Below are 20,167 nucleotides of genomic sequence, written 5' to 3' on the forward strand. Positions count from 1 at the left end.
TTGACTTCTCCTATTCTCTCCAGTACTTCAAATGGTCCTTTCCATGTGGCCAGTAGTTTACACTCTACCGTGGGGATCAGCACTAACACCTTATCTCCCGGTTGAAATTCCCTCAGGGTAGCCTGCCGGTTATAAGTGTGCTGCTGGTGCTCCTGTGCTTGTCTCATGTGCTCTCTGACGATGGGCATGACTGTGGCTATCCTGTCTTGCATTGCCGTGACGTGCTCTATGACACTAATATACGGGGTGGATTGGTGCTCCCAGGTTTCCCGGGCGATGTCTAAGATTCCCCGGGGATGCCTCCCATATACCAGCTCAAAGGGAGAAAACCCCAGCGAGGCTTGAGGAACCTCTCTAATGGCAAACATCAGATACGGCAACATGCAATCCCAGTTCTTCCCATCCTTATCGATTACCTTCCTGAGCATTGACTTCAGGGTCCGGTTGAATCTCTCGACCAGCCCGTCCGTCTGAGGATGGTAAACCGATGTCCTTAACTGTTTCACCTGCCACAGATTACAAAGGTCCGCCATAATTCGGGACATAAAGGGGGTCCCCTGGTCGGTAAGGATCTCCTTTGGAACCCCTACCCTGGTGAACAAGAGCACTAATTCCTTTGCAATATTCTTGGAAGCCATCGTCCGAAGGGGAATGGCTTCTGGGTAGCGAGTGGTATAATCTAGAATGACCAGAATGTATTGGTGCCCTCTGGTGGATTTGGGTAGTGGGCCCACTAAATCCATCTCTATCCTCTCAAATGGTGTTTCGATTATGGGGAGTGGCACTAACGGGCTTCTAACAGCTGGTCGGGGAGCTGTTAACTGGCACTCCGGGCACTCTCAACAAAGCCGAGCCACTTCAGCTTGAATTCCTGGCCAGTAAAACCTCCTTACAATCCGGTCTCGAGTTTTATCGATACCAAGGTGTCCACCCAAAATGTGCCCATGAGCTAGATCCAGTACTGTCCTCCGGTACCGAGTGGGAACCAACAACTGTTCCACCACATCAACCCCTATTTTTGAGACTCTGTACACCAAACCCTTTTTCATGATGAAGTGGGGAAAACTATTAGGCATCATACCAACATTTATGGGAGTACCATCTACGACCTGCACATCTGCTCTGGCTTGCTGCAGGGTTGGGTCCTGGTTTTGGGCTGTCCCAAAATTAGTCAAGGAACCTGCCAGGTCTGCGGGTTCTAGATCGTTGTCCTGTGGATTCAGACCGACCCCAGCCCCACTAGTACCGGGCTGTTCGTTATCAGCGAGGTTTGCCACTTCATCCTCCTCTTCCCCTACTAGCACTTGTGATGTTGTCCCCTGGGAGACATCTTTTCCTGGCTTTGGTTGAAGGCCCCATGCTTCTTCCTGCTTGGTCAGGGTTGTTGGCTTCTCAAATATGCCATTCTTGTGGCCTAACTTCGCAAAGTTAGGAAAGTCTCTACCCAATATTACATCATATGGCATCTTTGGGACCACACCGACCTCATAATCCAGCAGACCGTCCTCTGTTTGTATGCTCACTAAGGCCGTGGGGTACAGACGGGTATCCCCATGAATGCATGTAACACTGATATCTTGTCTTGTATCTAGTTTATGATTCGGCACTAGGCTTGCAACGACCAGGGTTAGCATACTGCCGGAATCCAGCAGTGCTTCAACCTCTTTCCCTTCAACCTTCACCCTGCACATATGTTTGTTTCTTGATCTTTCAAGTACAGTGGTTACAACAGGACATGCATACCGTATATCATCTTCATTTTCACCGAGGTTACATTGCATTGGCTCTTCTTTAATAGGGCAGTAGGCTGCAATATGTCCTGGTTGATTACAATTGTAACAGATAATAGGGGTTCGGGGGGGAGACCCCCTCGACACCCAGTCCCGGTTTCCGTTTTTTCCCTTAGTGTCTCGGCCTGATTCTGATTCTTTCCTCATGGCCCCACGCTGCTCTCTTCCCCCTCTATATGCTGGGACAGCCTTACCCTGTCCTCTGGTTTGCCCATGCCTGGGGAACAGGAATCTTTCCTCCTGTGCCTGCTCAGCTGTTCCTGCCATACAATACCGTTCAACCAGGCCCACGAGATGGTCGGCGGAAAGTACCTCGTTCTGGCCAACCCATCGTCTCACTTCTTGGGGTAGACCTCGCTGAAACTGGTTGAGTACGATGGTCTCGACGATCTCGGCGGATGACCGGGTCTCTGGTCGCAACCATTTCCGTGCCAGGTGAATCAAGTCGAACATCTGTGTTCGTGGGGTTGTCCCGGTCGGTAGGACCACTGGTGGAAGCGGTGTGCCCTCACGGTATTGGTCACTCCCAGTCTAGTCAGGATCTCTCCCTTTAGTTTATCGTAATCCTGTGCATCTTTCAACTCCAGGTCGAAATACGCTTTTTGAGCGTCCCCTGCCAGGTATGGTGCCAGAAGCCCTGCCCATTCTTCTTTTGGCCACTTCTCCTCTCTGCCGTCCTTTTGAAGGTGGTAAGATATGCTTCCACATCATCCTGCGCTGTCATTTTTTGAAGAAAATGATTGGCCCTCCTCTGGGTATTTGCAGCTGGTAATTGAGCCCCAATTTGGTCCGCTAGACCCTTTAGGCCTTCTCTTAACTCCCGGGTGTTTCTCTCTTGCTCTTCTCTGAGCAGCTGGTTGGTGCGGTGCTGGACCTGTAACGTGTCCTGATACATTCGCATTGCATCCTGATGAGCTATTTGTTGAGCTCTAGTTGCCTCTTGTTGGGCGGCCGCCCCTTGTAACAGGGCCTGTATGGCTCCCTCCATACTCATTTTCCTGAGAAACTGTCCTAACCAAACAAAGCCACAAAAAAAACCTGACTCCCCTTTGGAGTGCTAACTGAACATTTTTCTTTTTCTTCTACCTAACCAGGGTATGGTTAGTCCATTGTCCGCATCCTCCACCACGTGTGGCAAACCTTTTCAAGGTTTGGAGCGTTTGTCACAAACTAAGTGGTAAACTGTCACCAAATCACCCAAGAATGAGAGTTCTTTCGAACAGGACAGTACCTGTGTGTTTGTTTCTTCGTCCTAGTCCACCCAGGCCGTAGGCAAGGTCAAGGATAGCAGGGTTCGGTACACGAATCGGGTTCTCGGTAGGTCTAGGTCCAAACGCCAACAGGTAAGTCCAAAACAGTCCAGCTCATACATGGTAAATCCAGCCAATCTCTATTGTCTCTTTCTCTATTGTTCATAGATCCTTCCAGCACTCTCTTCTTCTCTTCCTGGGTTTTCTTGGCCCTTTATCTGTGGGTTGGCTCCACCTTCTGAGGGTTCCCCTTGCTTCTGGGACTTGTAGTTTTGGTGGTCGGCCATTTTGTGATCTGTAGTTCTGACAGGGGTGGCCATTTTAGTGATCGGGCAGAGCCCGTTTATTAGTTCTGCTCTCACATATCTGCCATTTACCACTCGACCCCCTTCTTTGCCATACAACACATACATCAAAATGAAGCTACGAAGCTCTACTTTGTAACTTGCTATGCTTTTTGTGTCTCTGAAAACATAAATGACATAGCTGGAAGAAAAATGTTTGACATCATATTTCAGGCCAAGGACGTCCGATGACCCTCAGGACATTCCAATACTTCTTAGCAATACAATGTCATATTGATCTTACTCTGGTAGGTGAGTAAGAGCAAATATAAACACACCGATTTTGCTGGTTTCACAAAAGGTCTGCACCACAGATTTGAACGTTCAAACACGGCACTTGCTTTATATTTGGGATCATATTGCGTAAATATCATCATGTACAGTATTTTAGATTTTTAGACATAGGTAACAACTGCCATATTCATGTGATTTATGATGTATTTTGACAACCACATTATTGACATTTAGTGAAAATGTATTTGTTTCTTAGCATCACCTAACACAGCTATGGGTACACTTGCAATTGGCCGCTAGTCCAGACATTATGCAATCATTGACATTCTATTTCTATGGCAACACATGTAGTCAGGAGCAAAGGAGAGGAGAAAAACTATAAAGAAATAAAATAAAATGCTTTTATTTGGCTGTTACTGTCATTCAAAATTACCTAAGGAGAAAAGTATAAAACAGGAGGTATAGAGAATGGAGGGAAGAAGATAAAAGTAAGACGAGAGGTGTGAGTGAACAACACTAGCAGGAAGGAGTTGGATGTGTTCCAATCTGCCATGTGGCCTGGGATCCATAGAGACTCATTGTTCCCATCACAAAGGCAGATGCAGGGTGTGTACTGGATGGGAGCTGCAACAAAACAGACCTCCTCCCTCATGGGCAGACTATATTGGAGCATGAGGTCTGATAGCAACAGGCTCGGAGACCGTTTCTATAGACAAGCCATCAGACTGCTGAACACTTGAACTGGACTGACCACCTGCAATGACTCTCCGCACCGTAGGCACTCACTCACGCCCATACACCTCACAACGGCTACTACCAGACTCTTAATATTATTGTTAAATACTGAACAATTTAAATACTTGCTCCCCAAAACACGTGTAAATATTGGACTATGAATTGTGCTTTTCTGTATTATACTTATGCTAAGAATGCTAATTATGGTTTATTGGTGAACGTCCAGTCACTGGAGAACAAACTGGATGAGCTCCATTCGAGACTATCAACAGGACCTAAAAAAATTGTAATATTCTATGTTTCTCAGAGTCATGGTTGAACGAGGACATTGATAATATACACTGAGTGTACAAAACACCTTCCTAATATTAAGTTGAACCCTCCCGAAAGTGTTCCACAGGGATGGTGGCCCATGTTGACTGCAATGCATCCTCCAGTTGTGTAAAGTTGGCTAGATGTCTTTTGGGTGGTGGACCATTCTTGATACACGGGAAGTTACATGGGAAACTGAGCATGAAAAACCCAGCAGCGTTGCAGTTTTTGACCCAAACTGGTGCCCCTGGCACCTACTACCATACTTCATTCAACTTAAATATTTTGTCTTGCGCATTCACCCTCTGAATGGCACACACACAATCCATGTCTCAATTGTCTCAAGGCTTAAAAATCCTTCTTTAACTTGTCTCTTCCCCTTCATCTACACAGATTTGAAGTGGATTTAACAAGTGACATCAATAGCTTTCACCTGGTCAGTATCTCATGGAAAGAACAGGTGTGCCTAATGTTTTCTACACTCAGTGTGGATGCTGCAGAAATGTGCTTTTTATGTCGTTTTGGAACTGAACTATTCATTTAATACATTAACCTATTTAGCTGTAATGAATAATAAATCATAGATCTAATGAATAATTTGACCCAATATTATGGCCATAAATGAGCAAATTAACCCTAATATGCATCAAATATTATTTTAAACAGTTTAGATGATATGGACAATTTCTTGATATTCTTCTGTTATTTAATATGCAGTTGTATTTTGTTTTAATAACTTGAATATCCACTGAAAGAAGATGGCGCCGACAGATAGGGCAGCCGTGCTTCAAGCTCCTAAGCAACTTTGCAGTATTTCGTTTTTTTGTGCGTTATTTCTTAAATTATTAGCCTAGAATTTACATTACATACAACCGGAAACAGACCTCGTCTCATATGTATATACTGTATTTTATTCTATTCTACTGTATTTTAGTCAATGCAGCTCCGACATTGCCTGTCCAAATATTTATATATTCTTTGTTTCATTCCTTTACTTTAGATGTGTGTATATTGTTGCGGAATTGTTAGATATAACTTGTTAGATATTACTGCACTGTTGGAGTGAGAAACACAACCCGCAATAACATCTGCATCACGTGTATGTGACCAATAAAATTAGATATGAACAAAAATATAAACGCAACATGCAACGATTTCAAAGATTTTACTGCGTTGCAGTTCATATAAGGAAATCAGTCAATTGAAGTCAATAAATTAGGCCCTAATCCATGGAGTTCACATGACTGGGCAGGGGTGTAGCAATGAGTGGGCCTGGGAGGGCATAGGATCACCCATTTGGCAGCTAGGCCCACCCACTAGGGAGCCAGTCCCAGCCAATCAGAGTTTTTCCCCACTAAAGAGCTTTATTACAGACAGAAATACTCCTCAGCATTCCCCCCCGCCCCCTCTTCAGATGATCCCACAGTCGAAGAGGCTTGGATTTTAAGGTCCTGAGCGGGCGTGATTACATGTGGTCTGCATTTGTGAGGCCGGTAAGATGTTCTGAAAAATTCTCTAAAAATGACGTAGGAGGCGGCTTATGGAAGAGAAATTAACATTAAATTATCCGGTAACAGCTCTGGTGGACATTCTTGCAGTCAGCAAGACAATTTCACACTCCCTCAAAACTTGAGACATCTGTGCCATTGTGTACAAAACTGCACATTTTAAAGTGGCCGATTTGTCCCCAGCACAACGTGCACCTGTGTAATGATCATGCTGTTTAATCAGCTTCTTGAAATACCACACCTGTTAGGTGGATGGATTATCTTGGAAAATGAGAAATGCTAACTAACAGGGATATAAATAACTTATATTTACTTTATGTTCGTATTGTTATCTTTTATTATTTCTTATTGTTGTTGCATTGTCGAAAAGTAAGCATTTAGTTGGACGGTGTATACCACGTGTATCCTGTACATACGACTAATTAAACATGAAACTGGGCCCAATCTGCTGATAATAACCTGCTGGCTGGCAACCTTCTCCATGGCAACAACGGGGTTGTGGTGGCAGAGCAGCACTGTGCTCTGTGGCGTGAACAGGGTGCCAGGAGGCGGCTAATCGCCTGGGTTTTTGTCTACTCTATCTATGGCCATGAGAAGGAGGAGAGGAGATGTAGTTTACACCAATGAGAAAGAGAGAAAGAGACTAGAAACAGTGGGAAGTGGGAGGGCAGAGGGGATGGATGAAAAAAACAAAGATGACGGAGATTGAGGGCAGAATAAAAAAGTGATGACGTTATATATAAGTTACACAAGATAAACTACCTCATGAAAGACTGCAGGAATTATGATTCAATATTACTTTTTCAAACTCTCTGTTTTTAGCTGACGGCCTTTATAGTTTAGCTGTTGAGAAGAACTGAAGACATGCTCCTTTTCTTCCTCTAACAATCCCACAGGGATTAGAAAACTGCTCGAATGTCAGGTGCTAATGGCAGTGTCTGCTTAATGCAGCACCATAATGTTCTTCTGTGCTGGGTTTGTGGGTTTGCGTGTCTGTCTAAATGTGTAGGTACATTATTAAAGTGTGTGAGTATGAGTTTGTGTGTGTGTGTGAGAGAGACGGTGGCATTGAAGCCACTCTCCACTGAGCAAGTTGAGTCACCTCTCACAGAACAATGAACCTGACTGGCTCACGCTGCAAAAAGATCTCATAGTTTCCCTTCGAAATTCTATGCACTTCTATTTTTAACACATTCATTCTGTGTGTTTACAGGGTTAATTCTGCATGGTTGCAGGATTAAAACAGAAACAACTCTAAGGTTAACAGTTTAGGCATTAGTTCCCGAGTGGTTAAGGGTATGGTTTGGGGAAGGCTATGGTTTGGGAAAGGCTTAAAACCAAATAATTAAAAATGACAGGCTATTACCATCAGGTATCATCAGTATTCTCATGGCTTGCTAAAACATTGTGAACTGCCATAGTGGTCTGAGCAACGCGCTTCGGCTCCAAGCACCATGAGTTCGCGGCAATCTTTTTTTTTTTGGTGAGCGCTGAGGAAGGCATATATCGACGTTCTCGGGACCTTTACAAACATCCAAAATCTATTTCTCGTGATCAGGCTGCAAAAGGAACACTGCATGACATTTAAACATAGACCACACACTCACACTCACACACACACACACACACTCACACACTCACACACACACACACACACACACACACACACACACACACACACACACACACACACACACACACACACACACACACACACACACACACACACACACACACACAAATGAATGTGTCCTAACAATAAAGAATTTAGCACAACACTGAAGGGAATAATCAGTTACATGATGATGATATCACCTCAGCGATAAACATCTCATGACTTCCTGAATACACACACCCTCTGCCAGCTCTCTGTGTGTGTGGCTGGCAAGGATGTCACCAGGAATGATTCTGGGTCAGCCCTGAAAAAAATGCGGGAAAAAATGTAGTCAACTGAATGCGCCACTTAGTTCGAAGAAGTCATCCAACCTTATAAGTGAGGGCACTCCGCCACTTCTCAGAATGGTGCGATGTCTCAAGATCACTTAATGACTAATTAGTATTCTACATAACCGACTGAATATAATAGCATAGATAATGTTAGGCTACTGTTAGACCAAAAACATATCATACTTTCTTATGACAATTGAGGATGATTGTGCAGAGATGTAAAAAATTGTGTGCAGTAATCAACAGCACACAAAATATGCTTTGATTGAAACAAAATACAGGTGGCTGCGTTTAACTCCATCTGCTGAAGAAATTGATTAAACAGTAGTTAAGCTACTTAGCCTACTTCATTCAAGAAGATCGAAATGCATATTCCAATTAAACCGATTGGGATCAAATGGTTGCCATGCATGCAGCATGAACGTTTCTCCCAGAAAACATAAAGAAGTATCGTTTAGGCTACCCCAAAAAATAGCACTACACCACTGGTTATAATTAATGTAAAGCACTTGCCGTGTGTGGTCAACTGGTCATTTCAGCAGCGTTTTCATTGGGACAGCGTCATTGCGTTACTTTTAGACAAGCATGGGAACTCATCTTGATAAATCAATCTATGTCAGATTTCTGTTTTCACTGAATCTCCGTTTGGCTATTTGGTTACAATTCGGCTGGGAAATGTGAGTGCTCATGATCTAGCTAAATTGAAGTGAGTGCCTATAGCCTACCTGATGAGCTTCTCTGATGTTTTCCAGATCTTTCCAATACTTTTTTGATGCATTGTAGCCACTTACCCTACTGATGCAAATACAAAATTGTGCGTTACTCTCTGATAGATTCTTTTATAGATTATTGTAACAGTTGGCCTACCTAAGCAATAAAGCCACATTGGATTACTGACCACAATCCATGGAAGGGGTGTTGGAAGTGCTGCAGATACATTTTAATAAATGTGCCAAATGTAATTACTCCTGTCTGTACAGAAATAACTAAAATCAACTTATTTAATTTTTTTTTGCAGTGAATTGTGTTTTGGCACAAGCGCATAAGTCTACAGTCAGAATCTCGTAATTGAGCAGCCCATGGCAAATATCAAACAGCTGAGTGTTGAGTTGTGGCTGTTAATATGGCTGTCAATGAACAGCAGGCAAAAGCTACAATATCTTTCGCAATATTTCAAAACACAATTGAGTGAAAAAACCATTTGGATAAGTGAGTGCCGCTGGAAAGTTGGTGGACTATACTTTTCTCCTCATATTGTAGACTTAAAATGTACGTATCCACTCTTTTCATTGGCCTACGCTATTGACTGCATTTAGGACATGGGTTCTTAGTTTTATTGATCTCAGTGTGTCAATGTATTTTTTTAAACCTTTTATTTAACACGGCAAGTCAGTTAAGAACAAATTCTTATTTACAATGACGGCCTACACCGGATTTGAACCAGGGTGTCTGTAGTAGAGGTCGACCGATTAATCGGAATGGCCGATTAATTAGGGCCGATTTCAAGTTTTCATAACAATCGGAAATCGGTATTTTTGGGCGCCAATGTTTTATTTGATTTCTTATACCTTTATTTAACTAGGCAAGTCAGTTAAGAACACATTCTTATTTTCAATGACGGCCTAGGAACTGTGGGTTAACTGCCTTGTTCAGGGGCAGAACACAGATTTTCACCTTGTCAGCTTGGGGGATCCAATCTTGCAACCTTACAGTTAACGAGTCCAACGCAATAACGACCTGCCTCTCTCTCATTGCACCCCACAAGGAGACTGCCTGTTACGCGAATGCAGTAAACCAAGGTAAGTTGCTCGCTTGCATTAAACTTATCTTATAAAAAACAATCAATCATAATCACTAGTTAACTACACATGGTTGATGATATTACTAGATATTATCTAGCGTGTCCTGCGTTGCATATAATCTGACTGAGCGGTGGTAGGCAGAAGCAGGCGAGTAAACATTCATTCAAACAGCACTTTCGTGGGTTTTGCCAGCAGCTCTTCGTTGTGCGTCAAGCATTGCGCTGTTTATGACTTCAAGCCTATAAACTCCCGAGATGAGGCTGGTGTAACCGAAGTGAAATGGCTAGCTAGTTAGCGCGCACTAACTAGAGGGACGGAAGCTATACTGTTACACTGGCAAGATTAAAGTGCCTATAAGAACATCCAATAGTCAAAGGTTAATGAAATACAAATGGTATAGAAGGAATTATAGGACTATTTCCCATAATAACTACAACCTAAAACTCCTTACCTGGGAATATTGAAGACTCATGTTAAAAGGAACCACCAGCTTTCATATGTTCTCATGTTCTGAGCAAGGAACTGACACGTTAGCTTTCTTACATAGCACATATTGCACTTTTACTTTCTTCTCCAACACTTTGTTTTTGCATTATTTAAACCAAATTGAACATGTTTCATTATTTACTTGAGGCTAAATTGATTTTATTGATGTATTAAGTTAAAATAAGTGTTCATTCAGTATTGTTGTAATTGTCATTATTACAAATAAAATACAAAATCGGCCGATTAATCGGTATCGGCTTTTTTGGGTCCTCCAATAATCGGTATCGGCGTTGAAAAATCATAATCGGTCGACCTCTAGTCTGTAGTAATGCCTCAAGCACTGAGATGCTGTGCCTTACACGGAACTCAAACCGGCTGCGTGCGTGCGCCATCGTGCATAAATGTATTTTGTCCCCCCACACCAAACACAATCATGACACGCAGGTTAAAATATCAAAACTAACTCTGAACCAATTACATTAATTTGGGAACAGGTCGAAAAGCATTAAACATTTATGGCAATTTAGCTAGTTAGCTTGCACTTGCTAGCTAATTTGTCCTATTTAGCTAGCTTGCTGTTGCTAGCTAATTTGTCATGGGATATAAACATTGAGTTATTTTACCTGAAATGCACAAGGTCCCCTACTCCGACATAAAATGGTCAACCGAATCGTTTCGAGTCATCTCTCCTCCTTCTCGGCCTTTTCCTTCTCTTGACTCTATATTGCGATTGGCACCTTTCATAAATTAGGTGCATTACCGCCACTGACCTCGTTCGTCTTTCATTTACCCACATGGGTATAACCAATGAGGAGATGGCACGTGGGTATCTGCTTCTATAAACCAATGCGGAGATGGGAGAGGCAGGACTTGCAGCGTGATCTACGTCACAAATAGAATTTACTACTATTTTATCCCTTGGCAACACATACGCTCGTTGGCACGCGTGAGCAGTGTGGGTGCAATTATTGAATAATATAGATTTAAAAATGTATTTTGCAACACTCGCGACACAGTCAGCCTGTTAGACCGCTTCGCCACTCAGGAGTCCCGAGTATCCTGTATCCTGTCATTTTGGTTATTTGTGTGGTATTAAAACATTTTATTTTAATGTCTCCAGTCATGTAGAATTGCAGGAAATAATTTTAGAAAAGACAATTTATTGTTCTTCAGGGCTAAGGCCCGAATGTTATGAAACTCCAGTGAAGTCCCTGGTGGCTGGCCCTAGAGAACATCCACCACAAGAGAGAAAGGAAGTGAGGATGACTAAACCATCATTCCCCTTGTTAACTCAACCATCCCCAGGCCACACATCCTTTATCTAACCCACCCATCTCCCCAAATAAAGCCACTGTATAGCCGAGACATTGGAAGACTGCATTAGTTATGTTTATCTCCCTGCTGCCTCCTATCACCTACTCAGAGACAAAAGTCTGAAATACGGCTCATTATTCTCGTGCGGCTGGTGCCTAAACGAAACAATGACTAAGGATGTACGCCTCCATAATCTCATTTCAGACAACTGTTTAAATGTTGCTTAGCAATCCTCCCCTCTGTCTCTTCCTCTCACTCTCAATCTCAGTCTTTAGCCACTGTTCATCCATTCTCTCCCACTCTTTTTCCCCTCGCCAAATCCTCCCACTCACTCTCCTGCCTTCATAATCTCTCCTTTCCTCTCAGTTCCGATCACTCGCTGGTCTCTAACTGGATCCTTTCATTTTAAACTTCTCCCCTACTCTATTTATATATAGCTTTCTGCCTCCCTATCTACAACAAATAATAATAATAATTCCCCCAATCCCTAAATGTCTTTGCTTCATGTAAGAAGCAGAGATGACAGAACTTTACCGATGTCAACTAGATTGAAGCATTCATTCTATTGATTTATGACATTCTGTGATACAGCCCAGGATCGAACCAGGGTCTGTAGTGACGGACATCTGGGCAAGAGGCATACCTATGTAAGAATGCTGTTCATTGACTATAGCTCAGCATTCAACACCATAGTACCCTCCAAGCTCATCATCAAGCTCGAGGCCCTGGGTCTGAACACCGCCCTGTGCAACTGGGTCCTAGACTTCCTGACAGGTTGCCCCCAGGTGGTGAAGGTAGGAAACAACTGATCCTCAACACTGGGGCCCCACAAGGGTGCGTTCTCAGCCCCTCCTGTACTCTCTGTTCACCCATGACCGCGTGGCAACGCACGCCTTCAACTCAATTATCAAGTTTGCAGATGACACAACAGTAGTAGGCTTGATTACCAACAATGATGAGACAGCCTACAGGGAGCAGGTGAGGGCTCTGGCAGTGTGGTGCCAGGAAAACAACCTCTCACTCAATGTCAACAAAACTAAGGAGATGATCGTGGAAATAGCAGATGGAGCACCCCCCTATCCACATCGATGGCACCGCAGTGGAGAAGGTGGATAGCTTCAAGTTCCACAGCGTACACGTCACTGACAAACTGAAATGGTCCACCCACACAGACAGTGTGGTGAAGTTGGCGCAATAGCGCCTCTCCAACCTCAGGAGGCTAAAGAAATTTGGCTTAACACCTAAAACGCTCACATATCTTACAGATACACAATTGAGAGCATCCTCTCGGGCTGTATCACCGCCTGGTAGGCAACTTCACAGCCCACAGCCGCAAAGCTCTCCAGAGGGTGGTGCGGTCTGCCCAACACATTACCGGGGGCAAACTTCTACCTCAAGGCCATCGGACTGCTAAACAGTCATCACTAGCACATCAGAGGCAGCTGCCTATATTAGGGATCACTGGCCACTTTAAGGAAATGAATGCCATACAATGCCATACAACACTCCTTCCATGGCCTCCAACTGCTCTTAAACGCTAGTAAAACCAAATGCATGCTTTTCAACCGTTCGCTGCCTGCACCCGCATGCCTGACTAGTATCACCACCCTGGATGGTTCCGACCTCGAATATGTGGACATCTACAAGTACCTAGGTGTCTGGCAAGACTGTAAACTCTCCTCCCAGACTCATATCAAACATCTCCAATCAAAAATCAAATCTAGAGTCGGCTTTCTATTCCGTAACAAAGCCTCCTTCACTCACGCCGCCAAACTTACCCTAGTAAAACTGACTATCCTACCGATCCTTGACTTCGGCGACATCATCTACAAAATGGCTTCCAAGACTCTACTCAGCAAAATGGATGCAGTTTATCACAGTGCCATCCGTTTTGTCACTAAAGCACCTTATACCACCCACCACTGCGACCTGTATGCTCTAGTCGGCTGGCCCTCGCTACATATTCGTCGCCAGACCCACTGGTTCCAGGTCATCTACAAGTCCATGCTAGGTAAAGCTCCGCCTTATCTCAGTTCACTGGTCACGATGGCAACACCCACCCGTAGCATGCGCTCCAGCAGGTGTATCTCACTGATCATCCCTAAAGCCAACCCCATTTGGCCGCCTTTCGTTCCAGTTCTCTGCTGCCTGTGACTGGAACGAATTGCAAAAATCGCTGAAGTTGGAGGCTTTTATCTCCCTCACCAACTTCAAACATCTGCTATCTGAGCAGCTAACCGATCGCTGCAGCTGTACATAGTCTTATCGGTAAATAGCCCACCCAATTTTACCTAACTCATCCCCATACTGTTTTTATTTATTTACTTTTCTGCTCTTTTGCACACCAATATCTCTACCTGTACATGACCATCTGATAATTTATCACTCCAGTGTTAATCTGCAAAATTGTAATTATTTGCCTACCTCCTCATGCCTTTTGCACACAATGTATATAGACTCTTTTTTTTCTACTGTGTTATTGACTTGTTTATTGTTTACTCCATGTGTAACTCTGTGTTGTCTGTTCACACTGCTATGCTTTATCTTGGCCAGGTCGCAGTTGTAAATGAGAACTTGTTCTCAACTAGCCTACCTGGTTAAATAAAGGTGAAATAAAATAAAATAAAAAAATGAAACACGAGCCACTTTAATAATTTAATAATATTTTCTGTATCTAGCATTACTCATCTCATATGTATAAACTGTACTCTATACTATTCTATGTTATCTTAGTCACTTTTACATTGTGTTTACATGTTGCATCACCCATTTCAAATGTATATACTGTATTGTATTCTATATTACACCACTGACTGTTAAACAGCCATCTCCAGCAAATCAGAGGCTGCTGCCTATAGATATAATATTAGGAATCACTGGCCACTTTAAGGAAATTAAACACTAGACACATTTATGTCTCTGTATCTTACACTACTCATCTCATATGTATAAACTGTACTCTATACTATTCTATGGTATCTTAGTCACATTAAGTGTGTAGATATTGCATCACCCATCTCATATGTATATACTGTATTCTATACTATGCCACTGTATCTTAGTCCAATGCCACTCTGACATATATGTATATATATTCTTAATCCATTCCTTACTTAGATTTATGTGTATTTTGGGTATATGTTGTAAAACTGTTAGATATTACTTGTTAGATATTACTACACTGTCGGAGCTAGAAGCACAAGCATTTCACTACACCCGCAATTACATCTGATAAACACGTGTATGTGACCAATACATTTGATTTGGTTTGGAGAAAAGAAGAGAAAAGGAGAGAACGGGAGAAGAGAATAGAGATTAATGAGAGTAGGGCTTTACTATGTAGCCTACTGTTTGTCTGTGGGATGTGAGCAGGACTCTGTACCATATGGCATCAGACATCCATCTCTGACAAACCGACCCATCTTCAAGGAGTCCTCTGTTCCCAGACCCACCGTTCAACATGAGTGAGTAATGACAGAAAAAAGACGTATGTTTCCCCATTAAATTGATCTATCGGTTTTAGACTGACAAGTCCGAGCATATGGAGGGAGTGAATGATGGGAGGGAAAGAGAAAAAGAGCAGAGAAGGACAATGCTTTGGGGAGCTTTTGAGAGAATAAACAGAGAGAGCAGAGGGAGATGAAATATATGTGTGCATAAGGAAAGAGTGAAAGTGGACGAGAGCGCAGAGTGAGATGACGAGACGGGGAGGATAGGGAGAGAGAGAAAAAGAGAGCGAGAGAAAGACTAAACTCATGACACATCACCAGAGGACAACGCCCGATACGAAGGTTAAAAAAGACAGGCCAATTTAGGTCCCCCAAAATAACAATCAACCCCTGCCAGTCCTTACAAGCCCTGGATCTCTGATTGGATAAGTCTCTGTCTGCCCTGTGCTTTACTGGCAGAGGCATGCAGGTGTTTCAGGCTCGAAACTGGGGCGTCAACTGGGAATACTGGTGTGGTAGTGGGGCTACAAGGCTGTAGAGAGGGAAAAGACAGAAGAACCCACTTACTATTATTCCATTGTTCCTGTCTACCAGAAGTACCTTCATGATGTGTTCGTAACAAGCGATGAAGGCATAAACATATAACTATCCTCTGGGGAAAAGAATGTGTGAGACTGTGTGTGTGACTGTGTGTGCGGCGTGCACATGTGCGTCAATCTGTGTGGAGCTTGATTGCTTGGCAGTCTCAAAGCAGAATAAGGCCTATTCAATAGAGCAAATAATGACTTGCATTCAAAGAGCCAATTATGAATAAAAGGTTATTTAAGGCACATTTTTCTAATGGCCTCCTCCCCCTCTCTCCATCTCTACAGCAGAATCCTTTCACAGCATCCCAACAGCAGTTCCTGCTAGATGAAATCAATAACCAAAGAACTCCAATCAAAGCCAGCTGAGAGTGAGAAACTACAGTACTGAAAAGTAAACAATCAGAGCCAAGGAGACAATTGAGTGGTGATGAGTGTGACAACGAGAGGCATCTCACAAATTAAAGATATCACATCTCATCCTACTACTTTATGACCGCCGTAGGATCTACTACTATAACAGGAGAAAAAACATCTGTGATGGAGCTCAAGACAGAAGCTGCATGGACAGCAACACAAAGAAAGCAGAAGATAAGCCTAAATTCAATTTGAAAACCGCTCTGAAAATACTCTTTTTGTGGGGCATAGGATGGAGGGAGGGTTGGTACTGTAGTTCAGAGCATCCTACGCATGTATTCGATGCAGACAGTGAAGTCTCCTGTGGAGTGACTGGACCAGGGATTCCGTTAGCCGGTAATAGCCGGCTTTTGGCCTATACATTTGTTTTGAAATGCCAATAAATAAAACTGGCCAATTGTCCGGGAGAAGAAACAATCCCATTGCGAAATAATGCTTTTTAGCCGATTCGTGAATGTAAAAGTCGAATGAAATACATTTGACTGGTCATGCTTATTGGTCTATAAGTTAATTTGCGTAATTTATTTGAATGAAATTGTCGCATGTGTAGGCTACACTATATTCATTTATCACACGCTTACAGCATACAGATGCAAAGCCTTTCAGACAGTACGAGAGCTACTGCTGCAGCATCACACACTAATTTGTAATGAACTAGAGGCAGTAAGCTTTGCATTTTGAAAACATATACTTTGTATGAAACCTGAACATTTTAATACATATGAGGCATGTCTTAGGCTTGCCTCGCTTCAAAGTAGCCTATTACACCTCCTCTATTTCTAAATTTCTAACGGATATTTAATCTGTCACATGAAACCGCTAGCATGTGCAGTGCCCTTTTGACAAAAGTGTTTTCCCAGTAATTGCATTATGGAATGAACATTTGGGTGTAGCCTAATGCCTTGTGGGCATTGCTGCACTTATAATGTGGAGAAATAATCGTTTATCAACATTTTAAGCTAAACATTCTGTCTGTTGCATCAGACTCATTGCTTTTTAACGTTTAAAAAAAATGTAGCCTAGGTCTACTGGTTGTATGAATTTGGGATCTGTCTTCCCACAACTGACCCAGAATCTGTTTGGAATAGGTTACTTCTTGACAAGCTGACCAATAGAATAGGTAAACTTTTCTACCATGGGGGATAGTATATTGACATAGGATAGTGATTTTGCTTTTTGTTACTTGTCTTGTTGGCTGAGGAAAAGTAAATGTGGACAGTTATTCTAACATCTACAAAATCAGAATAGGGTAAGGACTGTGCATCGTTGCATCCTCTACTTGCATGTTCTGTTAATATGAATTACCATAATCTAAAATGTCATTTCTGTCATTCTGAGCACTGTGGGTGGACGCCCTGATCAGGTTACGCACCCAATGCATATGGGTCCTAAAATGCTTCTGGTTAAATGTCCGGGGCCACTTTTTCCTAACAGAAACCCTGACACACACACACGGTATGGTATGCCCAAATTAACTATACTGAACAAAAATATAAATGCATCATGCAACAATTTCAGATTTTACTGAGTTACAGTTCATATAAGGAAATTAGTCAATTTAAATAAATGCATTATGCCCTCATCTATGGATTTCACATGACTGGGCAGTAGTTCACCCATGTGACTGAGTTTTTCCCCACAAAAGGGCTTTATTACAGACATAAATACTCCTCAGTTTTCATGAGCTGTCCAGGTGGCTGGTTTCAGACAATCCCGCAGGTGAAAAAGCCGGATGTGGGGGTCCTGGGTTAGTGTGGTTACACGTGCTCTGCGGTTGTGAGGCCGGTTGACAAAAGTGCACATATTAGAGTGGCCTTTTATTGTCCTCAGCACAAGGTGCACCTGTGTAATGATGATGCTGTTTAATCAGCTTATTGATATGCCACATCTGCCAGGTAGATGGATTATCTTGGCAAAGGAAAAATAATCACAAACAGAGATGTAAATGAATAAACCTTTGGTGCATATGGAACATTTTGGGGATCTTTTATTTCAGCTTGTGAAATATGGGACCAACACTTGACATGTTGCGTTCATATTTTTGTTCTGTATAGAACCCATAGGAGGAGTGCAGGCTTTAGCAGATAAACTCAGCAAGGGATGGAAGAGTCATGACATGCACTCTGACTCTCAACACGAGGGCTTATAGGCTGTCCTGTCTGTATATCTTGTTGCACATTAAAGCCTGTTGAGCAGGCTGTCACTGAAATAGAACAGAGTTTCAACTGACCACAGATGCAGGGCATAGAGAGATCATACACTCTGACTGACTAGAGGGGTTCCACAGGGTGCACTGCTGTGCTACTCACATTGCCATGGTTGATGAAGCCGTGTTTCCTGGCAATTCGGTCAGCCTCCTGCGGTCCCCCCTCTATGTGGACCGCCCAGGTGTTAGTGTAGACCTCCTCTCCAGCAGTCAGCTTAGCAGTCGACTCCAGTGCTGCGGACAGGAGGACCAGGAGAGTCCCAAGCTGCAGCAGGGCCAGCCTGGCATCCATGAAAAGGAAAACAGGGGCACTGGGCAGGGGAACTCCGTCCGTCTGTCTTTCTGGGGTGGAGAAGTCTCAATGCTCACCAGTAACAGCACTGGCCTCCCTCACAGCAGCCAAATAGAGAAGTGACCTAAAGAAAAAAATAACAAAGTTATAAAACCACACATTGACTCGTAAACACATACATGCATGTATGCAGGAATGTATGCAAACACACACAGGTACTTGTTCACTCAGTGTGCAGTGCGCACAACCCCACATGCCACAGCACAGAGCAAAAATAAAAGACCACAGACCACAGCACGCATTCTGTAGAATGCATTCACTTTCTACCACCACAGTTTATTCTAGAGACACAGAGACAGACTTTCTCTAGCTGAAAGAGGCTACAACAGCATGAGAGACTGCCTCTTCAAGTGTTTGTGCTTCATGCTTTGAGCCGACCAGCAAAACACAAGGAATAACCCTAAAACAAGTTGAGCGGTAATTGAACAAGTTGGAGCGCAATCCATATGAAGGCGAAACAGGATCAAGAGAGTAGGGTTGCTTGCAAGAAGTCCTACTGTGCGAAGGCAGCTTGCATTGTTCTGGGCTTTTGACAGTCTGACTTCAATCTTAGTTGTGAGCCGTCATGTGGGGGAGAGCTAAGCTGTAATTTGTGCTGAGGCTGTGGTATCTAAAAACAGAGTGGGTAAAGCTTGTCTGTCTCCCCTGAGAACACTCAGCCTGTCCATAGATGGGCTTTTCAGTTACACACAGACAGTACAGTAAGAATAGAGACTCAGGAAGCCCCCCAGGCATAACTTACGGTGATGATGCAGTTCAATTCCACGGTAACGGAATTACGCTACTCTCTACACAATGGCTACTTAAAACTGTGAAGATACAAACTTTGGTAATGAAATTACGGTAAAATCTCCCTCAGCTTTTTATGAGACCATGTTTCCCAAAAAGTCTTAAATATCTGCTCCGAATTAAGATGCATATTGCAGAAAGAATGGGGTGTCAGCTATTATATGGCACCTTGAGTTTGAAAATAATCTATTTTGGTTATTGAACTACAGTAAGTGAAGTGGATTTAAACCCGGTAACGGAATTACGGTAACAGAAATACATCATGGGTCCCTGATCAGTACAGATCAGGGACCCATGATGTAATTCTGTATTGTGGATATGAATGCCAATCTCCTTATGTTTCACAAGTTTGGACATCACAGCGCAGCACAGTAGAGTACAGTGCAGAACAATACAAAACAGCAGAGTAGGGTAGAGTTCAGTACAATATACAATATACTGATACCGATACGCATCGGTCCCCGATTCAAATGTTTAAGATAGGCCTGCATCGGTCCAAGGACCCCAAACCCGCATTGGTCAGAAAATCGATTCAAACACTACGAATTGCAGATTCATTTATTTTTTCCTAAAATTAATTTCTATTCTCCTTCTCAAAAATACCTAGTATTTTGTGACAACTGATGCGTTCTCTCCTTCAGTGTTGAA

General features: G+C 43.0%; 1 protein-coding gene across 2 annotated transcripts in view; it reads right to left on the reverse strand.

Moving 5' to 3' along the window:
* Window positions 1–20,167, reverse strand: part of LOC135524269 (furin-like) — a 174,773-nt gene that overhangs the window by 127,259 nt on the left and 27,347 nt on the right. For both annotated transcript variants that reach the window (XM_064951670.1, XM_064951669.1), the window contains exon 2: window positions 18,482–18,794. In XM_064951670.1, the coding sequence (XP_064807742.1) occupies window positions 18,482–18,670 (189 nt within the window). In that variant the 5' untranslated portion in view covers window positions 18,671–18,794. The remainder of the gene's footprint in view (window positions 1–18,481; window positions 18,795–20,167) is intronic.

Source organism: Oncorhynchus masou, chromosome 31 (genome assembly GCF_036934945.1).
Source record: "Oncorhynchus masou masou isolate Uvic2021 chromosome 31, UVic_Omas_1.1, whole genome shotgun sequence".
Lineage (NCBI taxonomy): Eukaryota > Metazoa > Chordata > Actinopteri > Salmoniformes > Salmonidae > Oncorhynchus > Oncorhynchus masou.